The 14536-nt window shown below is 41.1% G+C and overlaps 3 protein-coding genes across 3 annotated transcripts; 1 reads left to right on the top strand and 2 right to left on the bottom strand.

The window, feature by feature from the left end:
* The first annotated feature begins 1131 nt into the window (after positions 1–1131).
* Positions 1132–2310, top strand: LOC102717607 (cysteine-rich repeat secretory protein 38-like). The gene has a single exon (XM_015834463.2). The coding sequence runs from the start codon at positions 1299–1301 to the stop codon at positions 2061–2063; it is 765 nt and encodes a 254-aa protein (XP_015689949.2). The 5' UTR covers positions 1132–1298; the 3' UTR covers positions 2064–2310.
* A 3155-nt stretch (positions 2311–5465) lies between these two features.
* Positions 5466–8274, bottom strand: LOC102713610. Its single transcript, XM_006650188.2, has 3 exons — positions 8076–8274; positions 6388–6459; positions 5466–5818 (listed from the first exon to the last, which is right to left on the bottom strand). The coding sequence occupies exons 1-3, from the start codon at positions 8214–8216 to the stop codon at positions 5645–5647; spliced, it is 387 nt and encodes a 128-aa protein (XP_006650251.1). The 5' UTR covers positions 8217–8274; the 3' UTR covers positions 5466–5644.
* Positions 8275–9975: 1701 nt separating this feature from the next.
* LOC102713339 (peroxidase 27-like) lies at positions 9976–12618 on the bottom strand. The gene is made up of 4 exons (XM_006650187.3): positions 12260–12618; positions 11166–11354; positions 10864–11062; positions 9976–10721 (listed from the first exon to the last, which is right to left on the bottom strand). Exons 1-4 carry the CDS (start codon positions 12509–12511, stop codon positions 10315–10317), a joined length of 1047 nt encoding a protein of 348 aa, XP_006650250.2. The 5' UTR covers positions 12512–12618; the 3' UTR covers positions 9976–10314.
* Between the last annotated feature and the right edge of the window lie 1918 nt (positions 12619–14536).

Here is a 14536-nt window from a genome sequence, read left to right as displayed (position 1 = left end):
TTCTAAGACTAAATTAAAATGGTATGTAATGTGCAATTTTAGTTTATCGTAATGGTATTTTTGTTATTAGAAATGTTTTTACTTATTTTATATCATAAGATTTTTTAGTACTTCTGCATTTACATTGTGGTATCGTAAAATTTTTATCAACTACTTTAAATTTGTTGAATGGCTATATCAGAACAATATATTGTTAAACCTTGTTATGGAATAACAAAATTCAAATTGGCAATGAGGGATGCGGTGAGAGCCACTAGATTTTTAATTTGTCCAAGGGACGAGAAATGTAATCCTTTTAAAATCTAGACACTCCCATTTGTAAATGGCTTGGAGGAATGACAAAGAAGGTAAAATTTATCGAACTGAAACCAATTCTTGACGTTGATAAATCAATTTGTGTCCGCCCAAAAAATTTAGGTAGGGATCAAATTAAAATTCACTGGACAAACCAAATCAATGAGAGTAGCAGTTGCCACAATGACAGGAGGCTGCAGTCTGCAGAAGACCGAGTACTGTGTTAGTAATAGTCCAGGGACTGCCAAACAACATATTTATAAAAGAATAATTTATGAATAAAATTTATATATATATATTATTAGCGATATAAAAGCAAAGATTAACAAATGAACTACGAGAAAAAAAAAACTAAAATCCACTTCAAATTAATGTTAAAAATTTAAATTTTAGCTCATAAAGATAAAACATAGGCTGCAAAGCTTTTGACACATAAATTGCAAATACGCACGAGGGCACAACAACATAACCAAAAACTTCCCGGCGTAAAAGCAAGGGCGGTTATAGTGTATATGACTAATGTGGAATTAAATAAAAAAATTTAATATACCATCAATTCTAATAAGCTATCCTCACTCGATTTCCAGGCTAGGTAAGCACTACACGTCCACACTGGGCTGGCTCGGTCAGGGTCAACCGTTGGTTGCTTTGCTGCTGCTACTTGCTACCAACAACAACAGCAACACGGACGTTGGGTCGGGGGTCGTCTTGTACATGATTTGCGCGCGCGGCGAGTACGACCTCGTCCAGTCTGTCCCTCCCTCCGCTGCCTTCTTTCTTCCGAGCTCCTACCACCGCTATGGTCCAAACCCAACTACTCTCTCTCTCCCTCTCTACCACGTCCAACTTCTCGCCTCGTCTTCTTCTTTATAACCCGCACCGCCACCTCCTTCGCCGCATGCCATCGAATCGATCCTCCTACCATCGACCTAAACCCGGTTTAGCTTAAGCTCTCGTGTCGTGTGCTCGGCAATCGTACAGTCGTGTTTGTGTTTCTTGTCGTCATGATTCTTCCTCAGGCGCCGGCATTCCTTCTTCTGGCTGTCGCCGCCGCCGCGGGGGCGGCGGCGGCGGCGGATGGCTCCGTGCAGGGCGTGGGGGACGCTGCCGCGTCGTGCTCCGGCGCGGGGGGATTCTTCGCCGCTGACAGCTCCTTCGCCGGCAACCTGGGCCGGCTCGTGTCGCTCCTCGAGGCCAAGGCGCCGGCCATCGGGTTCGACATCGCCACGGTCGGCGGCGAAGGCGGCGAGGAGCGCGTGCACGGCCTGGCGCTCTGCCGCGGGGACGTCGCCAGGGCGACGTGCGCCGAGTGCATCCGCGCCGCGGGCGCGCAGGCCCGGCGCGTGTGCCCGTCCAAGAAGGACGCCGTCGTCTGGCTCGACGCCTGCATGCTCCGCTACTCTGGGGAGCCCTTCTTCGGCGAGGTCGACGCCGACCACCGCGCCGTCGTCCCGCTTGCCCGCGTCCAGGGAGCGGACAGGTCGGCCGACCTCGACAAGGAGGTCTCCCACCTGATGAAGCGCCTGACGAGGAAGGCCTACCTCTCGCCGCTGCTGTTCGCCGCCGGGGAGGCCGTGGCCGTCGGCGGCGCGCAGAGGCTGCACGGGATGGCGCAGTGCACCAAGGACCTCTCCGGCGGCGACTGCAAGATGTGCCTCGAATCCGCCATTGGTCAACTGGCGGCGAGGGGTTGCGCCAAGGAGGGAGGCAAAGTGTTAGGTGGAAGCTGCAGCCTGAGATATGGTTTCTACCCCTTCTCTGATTCCTAGGCTAACTTATTACTAGCATTTTGATTTTGATTTTTGTCAGTTTTAAACTTGTAATTAAGGTGACCACATTGTGTACAGAGATTCACATGTAATCAGATACTACTACAAGAAATAGTAACTCTGCTAATAAATATTGCAGAAAAAAAAATAATGCCTTTCAGCTATACTAAAACATTCACATTTTTTCAGTTCTCAATGGACACTAGTAACACGGATTAGAAATATAAGCATCATCAATTGTATTTGTAATTCGAATCGTTTGGCCTACTAATTGGCACGGACATGAAAAAGGTGATGCCCTACAAAACAAGGCAAGTTGGCAACTTGGGCGTAATCACTACTAGTAATTAGATTCCATCCCTGCCTGTCGTAATTCCTATAGGATTATATTTGTGAGATTTTCGGCAGTTTGGCGACGTGTGCAGGACCAAATACAGATGGATTGATATGACCAAGTGCAAGGCAAGCCGTGACAACATTGACGAAGAGGAATTCAATGTCCTGCAATCAGCACAGCTGACCTTTTGGATAGTTGTAAACACTTGCTCTGTTTTCAAGTCAAAACCCTCCCAAGGACAACGCGACTTCCCGCGTGTTTTCTTGTCACGTTGGAACAAATTGCTCCCTCCACTTCCGAATTTATTAATTGATAGCTGTGATGTTCTGAACACTAAGACTCGATTATTAGTTACAGGGTAGAAATCAATAGAAACATATTAAATTTATAATGTTTTTAAAATATTCTAAAGTCAAATCAAAACATACCATTTGCAGAAGTTACAAAAATGATATTGATGGCTACAGCTTAAATGTATAGATTGAACATAAAACTATACGGAGCTGCTACTCGTTCCATCTCATATTATCAGTCACTTTCGTTTTATACTAAGGTCACGTTCTTTGCATCTTCTTTTCAACCCATATTTTACAAAACTATAGATAATTTGATTTAACTATTATAAAACTACATATTTAAGGGTGTGTATCCCAAAATTATATATTTAATCCTAATTTTTCAAAAACAAACTACAAATATTAGGTATTTTATTATAAAATTATAGATTTAATATTAATGTTATCAAAAAATACAACTTTTATAACGTTAAAATGTAATAGTGGATGTCTGAAACATGTAGTTCGTTGATGATTCTACCAATAAATCTTTAGTTCTGTGATACGAGATGCTAAATTTGTAATGTTTTTTTTTAAAAAAATATAGTTTTGGGATAATTTGATCAAAGTGCACGTAGTTTTGTGAAATTTACTCTTACTAGCAAAGTACCCATACTTTGCAATGCTACACGTCAAATATTTCATAGATTCTTTGAGAGAAATAAACTTGTATTCTAGAGATTAAATAAAATATTAATAATATGTAAAAATACTATTTTTTAACACTAAAGAATATAAATTAGTTGGTAAGAAAAAGATAGATGGTAGAGTGACAGATTTCCTATCACCACCATTGTATTCTTTTAAAAGTAGTAATTGTCTTCTTTTAAAAGTAGTATAGATATTAAACGATATGCTTGTGCCCACTCTTTAAGGGATGTTCCATACTAATGAAATTATTTCAAGCATACTAATATCACGAGCACGTTACCTAGGCTCCTAAACATTATAATTTTACAAAAATACCCACACATAAGTTTCTTATAATAGCACTTCAAATATCTTTTCAACTTTATAATAACTTATTCATTTATCTATATTCTTAAAATATTGTCCCGATATTAGATAATATGTCGTCGAATCAGTTAGAATGAACTAGACATATAGAGCACCTAAACTCATATGCGTTCGCATGGTAGACCGGTGGTGCATTTGACGGCGGAGGTTGCCTGACTGCTTTTTCTGTAGGTCCTGTACATCAGTACATCCACATTTATCTTTTGGGCTGAAATGAGTTTATTCGTACAAAATGAAAAATAAGTCAATAACGTATTATCGATTATGTTTTTACAAAAATAATATAAAAGATGCTTTAAAACCACAAATTAATCTATTTTTAAGTTCAACATAATTAATACAGAATTAATCATGCACTAATAAGAAATGAGTTATGTTGTTTTTCGTCAGTAAATTGTTTAGATCCGTTTCAGCCCAAAAGATAACTGGATGTGTGCACTATATAAAAATGGCCATTCCGTGGTAGGAAATAGGGGCTTTATTTATTGGTTAAAACTATATTTGTTAGGTAACTCAGGTTATCGAAGAACCAAAAAACGCAGACGAGGTCCATGAGGATCTGCAGGACGTACCCCGTATCAGTGTTAACTAACTACATAATGGCCACTGATTTACAGTGATGCATTTGTACTTCTGAGTATTCAATTCAGTCAAACCGTGATAGTACTATTACAGGTAGCTCTGAGTAGTTTACTTGTGGCACTACAACTTGTGGATGCACTAATAAACAATACTGAATACCCCGAACTAATACGCTAGAAACAGAAGTCTATCGAGCTGTTTTAGGCCTGCAACGACCATACCAATTTCATACAATTCTAATCACATAATTCAATAAAAAAAATACTTAAGTTGGTAGGCATAGTATGTTAATTCACTCTACAGCACTGGTATGTCCTGGTTGTCACCAACGCATGTACGTAAGACGCACATGAACAACAAGATTCCTTAAGAAATGTTAAGTGCTATGCAGATGTGCCTTTTAAAGGACGTAACAGCATTATTTAAGTACACACATTCAATTATACACGAATGCTGACGGGGCTTGGTTCTCACAAATCTACAGACATGCATCGTGTATATCCCAACTACTCCTCTCCATGTGTAAATGTATGCCGAACAAGCAAAAATAGGAGGCAGTACTTTGGAACTATTACTTCAACCTCATCTCTGAGAGTTTGGTGTTTGGTAAGTGTAAGTGGTCACGGACGAGAAAACCTCATCTGGGACAGGTTTCCATACGATGATAATAATAACAGTTACCATTAATATACACCGATATTTTTTTCTGAAACTTTTTCTTTCAGTTTTATTGGCTAGCGTCGAGTATTTTCTACTCTCTAGAAACACACATATATATATACATACATATATATTCGATAATCACTCTGGTACATTCCACACTCACATACAACTCATTGTGAATGGGATCAAATTTCCCAAGACAGAAATTAATCCTCTATCTTTTCGTTTCTGCTTATGCTTATCGGAGGAAAGGAAGAATGTTTCATCCCGGAAAAAAAAAAGGAGAGTTGATTGTCCCTAAATTCCACGACCAAAACTGAACTCATAACAGGAGTTTTACATTAATTTGGTGGAGTGAGCAATAAGATTGTCTCTAGATTTACAACTAAGCCTACTGAAGAATATATGAAATGATTCTTACATATGATCCTTGGAATACGGGGTTCAATTTCCTTCAGATGTTAGATATGAAACAATAATATTTTTGCATTTTCGAAGGGAAGGTTCCTGAGGTACCAGAATGTGGTAACTGGTAAGGCAGCTATTTACAGTGTTTTTTCACCAATAACTGTATATTTTTTAGTATCATGTAGGAAATTTGTCAAAACATTAAAAAGACAGGGAAATGTCCTCCTTACACATCAGAATCATGGTTCTGCTCCATCAAGTACACTGCATGTGAAATCATGGTTCACCAGAACTATTTTCTCTGCCTTGATAACAGCGTCTAGTTGAAGAGGTGCAAAACTCCGACCAGGGCCATAGAAATGAGGAAAGTAGTTTGAATCATCAGCTGCCTCATAAACTAAGCCATCTGAAAGCTACAACAAACAAGAAGAGAAAGTGCTATCCATATGAATTATATTTGGCAGAATAAACAAATGAGTACCACTAAAAGACAAACTGGGGCTGGATAGCTGCTTGCGTATATTTCAGAGCAAAACAGCTATTCAGCTCTCCAGGTTTATATCCATGTATACAACATGTGATTGGCCCATGTGTTTATATGCCCCAACTTCCATATAAGTAATAAACATGAATACTAAAGAGAAATGAATATATATAAAAGAAGTTTACAGCTTTCCTTGGTAATTAAATGATCTTATATGACTAAGGCCTCGTTCGGCGGAATGGGTAAGTTAACCTACCTTCCTCGTTTTTCGCGCGCACACTTCCCGAACTACTAAACGGTGTATTTTTTTGCAAAAAATTTCTATAAAAAAGTTGTTTTAAAAAATCAAATTAATCTATTTTGTATTTTTTAATAATTAATAATTAATTAATCATGTACTAATCTATTACTACGTTTTCCATGCCAGATAAGTTAACTTACCCTCTCCTTACCCCGAACACGGCCTAAATGTGGAGTTTTAAAAACATGGCTCATTACCTTGGAAGTGTCGACCTGTAGCAGGTATAGATCATTCCTTCCAAGGAAAAAGTTTTTTAACGTCATCTTCACCTGAAACAGGCCAAAAGTGATTTTTTTTTAAATACATGTACAACACAAATCATTCAGTGTTGCATGAAAAGTATATAAATTCAAATATTGATATACGACAGTAATAACACTCTTTTGCATGGAGTTGTTTTCTGCAAATTGAATGATGTATAACAATAGGCATGGCAGTTTAGTTTGTACTCCTATATGCAATACAGAGCCAAAGAATGCAACATTAATACACAACGCCTTTTCTTAATAAACCACATTCTCTGAATTCAATATCCAGATATAATGTGATTCCATGTTTTCTTTTTGATAGCATTTACCTACAAATCATTTGCATAACCAATTATGGGATTTCAATCTTCGTGGGGGTATGAACATTACATCCAGATTTATTCCTACAAAGGCCCGAAAGTGACCAATTCCCAAGAGTGAACCAATTTTCCTGACTATCAAAGCAATCAAGGAAAGAGGAGTGTGTCCTTCCAAGCAAAACAGAATGGCTTCAGTAGGCTTTTAAAAGCCAAACTCTCTATGATCACCATACTTTATATAGTTAGATACATAGATTTTCTTCCCAGTTTGTTACACATCCTAAATGAATTGATAGATCGAAAGGGAAATGACATCTCGGATGGCCAATTGGTGACCCAAAAAAAACAGGAGATTTCCACACATATATCTGTATACAAACTGAAGATGATATCAAACCATCATAGAAGGGGTAATGCAACAAAATGATGCTGTCATAGGCACCGCTAGATAGCATTGACCTGCTTGGACCTCCAAGCGATATGTCCTAATACTTGCATGCTACACTTGAATATGGCACAATTTTGAAATTCCACGGCCTTTCATTCTCCGATGTATTAGACATGCAGCCGTACCATGAGCTTTGTATTCATTCAGTTATTTCTTTAAGCATGGGTGCCAACATCTGCAAGCATTGATGCTTTCGGCAACCGATTTTAATTGTCAAAAATCAAGTTGACTGACATGGTTCTTCATTGATATCTGGCGTCCACAGCTCCATGTCCTGCTCTGTAATCAGTTGATTTGGTTTATAAACCAGACACTGTAATGAATTCACATGACTTTACCCACCAGGACCAAACAAACTCTAAGTAATCAGCCATCCCACACCCATTCCACTGAAAACCAATCACCTTACTCTTTACATTACCATAGGACCAACCAAACGCCACCCAATATACCAAAAGTAATCCATTCCACAGAGTCAAACATCCTAAAAAAACGAAATGGCATCTAGGAGAACACACACCCCAGAAGAAGGAAAATCAATACGCAGGAGAGTACACGCGAAGCTCTGTAGCCGAACAAAAGATGAAATCGCACAATCATAGAAGGAAGAAAAGCACAAAACAACTACGCTGCGAGAGGCGCCTCTGATAGCATTGCCCTGCACCAACTTCCAAGCCCTAGTTTCTAATACTTAGAAAGGCTTACCCCTAACATTTTTCAGAGAGAGGTTTATCCCTAATTCCACACAGCAATTTTCGACCAGACAGTCTAGAACCCTAGATCCACGGAAAAATTAGAGAGCAATAACTAGGACCAAATCGCATCTGATAAACCGAGAGATCCATGGCCATATCAATTTGGGGATTGACCTGACTGAGGTCGCTGAGGTGGATGCAGCCGGTGGAGCGGTCGAGATCGCCGCCGAGGGTGCCGCCGGTACGCTGAAGCTGTGCCCACTCATCCGCCGTGCTGATACGGTACACAAACGCCTGCACCGCTGGTTTTGCCATCTCGCCGGCTGCAGTCTACACAGTCTGCAGTCTACACTGTCAGTCTACACTATGTTGAGGCCCTCTTTTCTACTACTCGCTACCGAGTACTTAAGTATTATTACCACTGTCTAAAAAAACATCTTTTTATTGGTGTATATAGCGTTTACTATTTGTCTTATTTGAAAAATATGTAAAAAACTTAAAAGAATCATTCACATGTAAAGTACTATTCATATTTATCATCCAAAAGATCATAGAAAAATTAAATAAGACTAAGAATTAAACGTTATATAAGAAAAGAAAATAAACGTATTTACGAACCGAGTAATAACATTCAATTTAATATGTGCAGAAGGTCCTTAGTCTTCACTATTGTCACTAGACCCATGAAGCCTCGGTTAGCCCTCACTATTTTTTGTCATGGATATATTAGAAAGGTATGGAACTTTGTCACAAGGTTTAATGAGATGAATTTTATCTCTCGCTATAATTTTTCACTAGAACCACTCATACTTTTGAGTTACCCATGCTATACAGTACAACATTGATTTATAATATGCTTATTAATTGTTTTATGAGCTTATTGAGAATGGGCATAATATATACTCTCTTTGGGTTTTTTTCCTTTGATGTTATTTAATTTTAAATCTATGTTTGATCATTTATCTTATTTAAAATTTTATGCATGTATACAAGATTATAAGTCATTCATAAAGTTTCTTTAGTAATAAATCATATCATAATAAAACAATTATATAATTATATGAATTTTTTAGTAAGGCGAATGGTCAAATATAGACCCAAAAGTTAATGACATTAAATAAAAAAAAGCCAAGTAGAAATTTAAAGGTTATCTATTTGTTGTGATTTTCTCATGAACAAGAAGGTGTATGCTTTGCATCCGGATCTGTTTGGGGTGTAGTGTGCCAGGCAGGGGCGGATCTAGCGTAGAGGTCGTGGGAGCTCCAACCCCCCTATACGCTGGATCTCCATAGAAAATGAGGGAGAGGAGATGGGAAGGAAGAAGAAGAGGGGATGCTAGAGGAAGAAGAAGATAATCAGCTCCCCAAACCTCAGATCCTGGATCCGCCCCTAGCGCTAGGGGAGAGGAATACACGAGGTGAAGTAGTTGTTTTGTTTTTAGGTTTTCTCATGACGAGGAATGTAGTGTGAGGGCATAGGGAGAATGGATAACTGCGCATTTTAAACCGTGGAGGTATATCTTTTTTTCACTTTTAGTTGTAACACTTCACCATTAGTCTTATTTTGAAAAGCAAATAATTTGTTATAATAATATGCTTTTTATTATTAACCTATTTTCAATGTTAGGTTTCTACCGTGCAACATAAGCTTACTTCAAGCGGGTACCATCTACCATGTTTTATTATGTTTTATTATGAAACGAACCATACGGGTAGCCATTTACATTAGTTTCTTCATTTTTCATAAGCCATTGAGGTCATCGATGGCTCGGATTATCTTGTACAGACGAGTATCATCCTGTTACCTAAGCTGGGTATCAAATTAATAGACGGTACCAACATTAGCTAAAACCTGATAGACATAAACTTGGTAACAATGGTATCAACGGGTATCAGCTAGTACCTATTGGATACCAGATCTGATACATGTAGGATACCAAATCTCATCGACCTGGTAACAAACAATATCGATGATATGAGCCGGTACCTATGGGGTTTCAGATCTAATATCTGTCAGGTACTAAATCTCATGCCTGCCCAGTATTGTTTAATTTTGGAACATCATCCCCTATAAATCTATAATAGCAGCTACAAAAATTTAGAAGTTTAAGAATAAAAAAAGGAAGTTTTAGTTTGATTTGCACACTTACAATTTCAGTAAATGCTTCATTGGCCATAATTTGTTTCACACAGATTTCAGGCCAGCCGAGACCATCCGACTAAACATCCGAACTTTGCGATCTAAAACAATGCGGAACGTGTGTTACACGTTCCCAAACCAGACTTCCATACAAAACCGCTAATTAATTAAACGGTAGTACCATAGAGGCATAGAATACTCCTAAATTAAATCTCTAAGAGATAATTAAGGCCACCAAATCAGGACTCAGGAGCAGCAGCTGCAGCTAGCGTGGCTAGTTAACAATGGCGCATCTCCTCCTGATCTCCCCCTGGCCGCCGGTGAGCACCCCCACCCTGCCCATGTTGACCATGGACGCGCCGAAGTCCCGGAGGAAGGCCTCCTCCGAGGCCATGTACTGGTGGACGAGCCCCCTGGTGACGTCGTTCCGGAGGAGCGCCTCGTCGGAGTGGAACATGCCCCTCCGCTCGGCGACGAGGCGGTAGTAGGCGGCGTCGAACGTGGTGGAGCTGCCGGGCACCATCTCCAGCTGCGTCGTGTTGTCCCTCGCCGACCTGCACCGCCGCCGCAGCGCCGCGGCGTACGACGCGTCCAGCGTCGGGTCCGTGTTCTGGTGCGCCGTGAAGTTGCGCAGCCTCTTCGCGATCGACGGGCAGTGCGTGTTACCCAGCGCGTGGGCACCTGGAAAAAAAATACTCAACACTCATCACCTTATTTATTATTATTAGAATCAGACTCGATCTGAATTACCAATTTGATCGGCAAGAATTAAGTAATATGAATCTGTGTGAGCTTAAAAAAGTCTGAAACTTAATATGTGTACCTGATAGAACAGCGAGATCCTTGAGGCTGAGGCCCTTGGAAGCAAACCTGGTGATGAGCCTCCGAATGCCATCGAAGGAGTCGGGCAAGTAGGTCACCGCCTCCTTAGCGCTCGACACGCGGCCATCTCGCCGGCCGGTCTCCACCTCGTACAGGTTGCCGTCCTTGCTCCACCGCCCTTGCCTCACCGCCTTCGTTGCCTGAACGAACACATGCGTGCGCATGCGCCGCGCCATTAATAAATTCAGCTGATCCACAGGCTAGCTAGTATCACTGGTTTAGTTAGTTTGATTGATTGATTACCAGCGAAACGGCGTCTCTGGCGGCGATGGCGAGGATGTCGGCGCAGGAGACGACGGCGGGGCACTTCCTCTCCAGCTTCTCCTTGGCGGCGTCGATCACGCCAAACGCGTCCAGCGTGTGGTTCGGCTTCGCGTCCTTCTCCGCCGTGTTCGTCTTCGTCGAGTTGATGAGCACAGACGCCTCGCAGCCCTGTTCAATTCCAAGAAACAACCTTGGCCTTTAAAACTTTACTCTCTTCCTTCCAAAATGCAAAGAGCTCTCGCTCTTCAAAAAATCAATATTTGGAAACTTTTTACTAATAACTTAAGAGTTTTTTTAACAAAAAGTATCTGGAGTTACTACATTTTGTTAAAACTTAGTACCTGACATACAATGTAACTTAAGTTATCAAAATTTTGCATTAAAATTTTTGTTATCTTAAATTACTTTCCAAGAAAGTAAAGAAGCCCATAATTAAACTAAAACAACTACTCCATATTTAATGGCACTACCTAAGATTTTTACATAAAAATATTTTCAAATGATGTTAATTTCGTCGTTGATGCTAATGTGTTAGGAAACAAGTCAAGATGAAGGAACAGAGAGCTACTTAATTACACTCCTTTTGCGACAAAAGGGGGTACTGCTTTGTTGTTTTGCTTGTTTTAATTTGTACTCTTTCTCTATATGTCGGATGTTTTTGCTTTTTCAGTCAAACGTAAGGCCGTGGGAAAGAAAATTTGGCTCTTGTCAGGGCTTGTGAGTGGACTATATTTTGTTTCTATTTTATTGAAAAAAGGTTCAGGGTCACTTTAGTTTGTGGACAGATGATGATGGAGTGAATCTCATCATTTAAACTGGCTTTGGATACCATTGCACTCAAAAAGGCAATCAAACAGGAATACAGGATGCAGAAAAGGTCCATTTTGAAGGAATCTAACCATATCGATCTTATCCTCACTTTCTTATTTCCTTTTACCTTTCCACACCCCTAAATATCTCCTTCACTAGCTAACAAAGTAACTAGTAGTTAAGTAATTAACAATAGTACGAAATGCAATTAGTAAAAAAAAAACTTCATTTGGACAGGCTATAATAAAAGCATTTTAGTTTACCCGGACGAAACAATCGTGGAAGTGAAGCCTGAGCAGCGGCGCGGTGGTGGTCGGGTCGTCATGGACAGCCGCAGCGACCACCTCGCGCACTATCGCCTCCGCCTGCGGGCATGACTCCTTGTAGAAACCGACTGTCAGCCCGCCGCCTCCGCCGTAGCCATGGACGACGGGAGCCGCCGCCGCCGCCGCCAGCAGCAGAGAAGAAAGCAAGAACCACCGGCGACGAGGAAGAAGATGCTCCCACGCTGCCATGGCAGCACAGTACTGCTGCAAACTCTCTGCAAGAGCTGAGCTGCTAGGCTAGGCTGCCTAACAAAACTGAAGCTTGTCAGAGAGGGAAAGAGTTGTTAAAAATGCAGCGAGAGTGACCGGGACGTGTGCCTTGCCTGCCCTGTGCGTGTATATATAAAGGGCCAAAGGGGCGGGGGGGATGCCATCTACGAGATCTTGGGGAGAGTGTCATAAATGGAGGGGGAGTGCTGTTTCCCCGGCTGTCATGGGCATGATGCCATGTGATTAGGCATGGGTTTCCGGGATTTTAGCGCGGGGACAGCGTGGTGGAGATGTTATCTGAAATGTAATTAACATGTAACCCGATCGAACTATGCTGATTAAGTGCCAGTTGCTGCTACATGTACAATTTGATCACTGTGTGTGCATGTTCAATTTGATCAGTTCAAAGTTTGGCTTGTTTATATTGGAATTTGGTAAGTTATGAGTATAGCTTGACGTTTTAGATAGATGTTTAATTTAACCGGCTCCTATCGAAATAGGTGTATATAAATGTTATATTGGAAATATGCATATCTAAGTGGATATTTGAGATTTTGTTTTTTTGTTTGTGGGGGGAGGGGGGGGGGGGTTGGAATTTGACAATAAACCTTAGAGCTTTACACTCATCCTACCTTTTGTATCGATACTAGTACCGTGAGATATTAATATCCCTACTCGTGCTATCCACCACACGACCAAGTTGTACCTCAAAGTACCATGCAATCGTAACCGTTCGATCTATCATCACCGATAGTCGGGATTTTAGTATCATCTTGATTGTGAGGTGGATAGTGTCACGCCCAGAAATTCCTCACACGAATTTCTGAACTTAATTGTGTATTAAATCCCTGTCCAGGAGCAGCCAGGGTACACAAAAAGACAATGTTGATTACATAACCATCGTTCTTAGAAACAACTGAAAATTACACTTATTCTAGCGGAAATGCAGCGGAAAGAAAAAGGTAGACTAGCTCCAGCGTATACGGCTCCAGTCCACAGGCAACGCTTCAACGGCGAATCAGCTCACTCCTGAGAGGCACCTCCATCGGACTCAACTTCTAGCTTTGGGGTGGGAAAGTTAAGCAAGGCTGAGTACAAACCACCGTACTCAACAAGTAACACGAACAAGGGGGAGGATAAATGATGCATAAGGATTAACAAGGACAGGCTAAGGTTAGTTGCAATAAAGCAGCAGTTAAACAAATAACAGAGATTCAAAGAATAAAAGTAATTGAATACAGTAAAGCATAAGTAGATAACATTTGTAAAATACCACAACACTGTCCAACGTTACACCACGTTGCAACAGGCCCAATCACTACTCAACGTTACACCACGTTGCAGTAGTCCCGAGTGAAAAACCAATTACTCAAGTTATTAAAGGTTCACTAATCACAGTGAGGCTGGGAGCTCGCCCATAACCGTGGGCACGGCTATTCGAATAGTTTATACTCTGAGCAGAGGCGTACTACTGTACCCACAAGACACGACTCCACTATACTTGAACGTGCGCCGACATACCACCATGGTATACCGGAAAGGAGACCGTGATAGGACCCGTCACCTAACCCTCCCTATTTAATCGTACCACACTTCAGTTTTCACCCCCTCCTTTACACCAAGTCGGGCAGTCCCCTCTTGTGCCTTGGTAGATCCGGAAGCAGCAGAGGCTTTCGTTACACCACGATTGCCCGTCCATACTCCATCACGCCTACCCTTGCCTCGGTACGTCAAATAGTTCGAAGTCATACTTCAGATCCCACCTTACCCATTTCGGCATGTGGTTAGCACTTAATTACTTCCAGGGTTTCCCGTGAACCGGTCCTTAATTACCATGGGTGCGACTCTCAAAACCATGCACCCACAGCCCACCATTATCAATATTTTAGTTGACATTAACCCGAACCGGGTAATGAACCAATATCTCAGCTATTCAGAACTAAGCATGATTAAATGTGATCCCATGAGCTATTTGTTCTAAGCACGGCTGAGCATTAACCTAAG

The sequence above is a fragment of the Oryza brachyantha genome, chromosome 3 (genome assembly GCF_000231095.2).
Source record: "Oryza brachyantha chromosome 3, ObraRS2, whole genome shotgun sequence".
Taxonomy (NCBI): domain Eukaryota; kingdom Viridiplantae; phylum Streptophyta; class Magnoliopsida; order Poales; family Poaceae; genus Oryza; species Oryza brachyantha.
The sequence above is the reverse complement of the archived record's forward strand: the minus strand, read 5'-3'. Positions and strand labels throughout refer to the sequence as shown.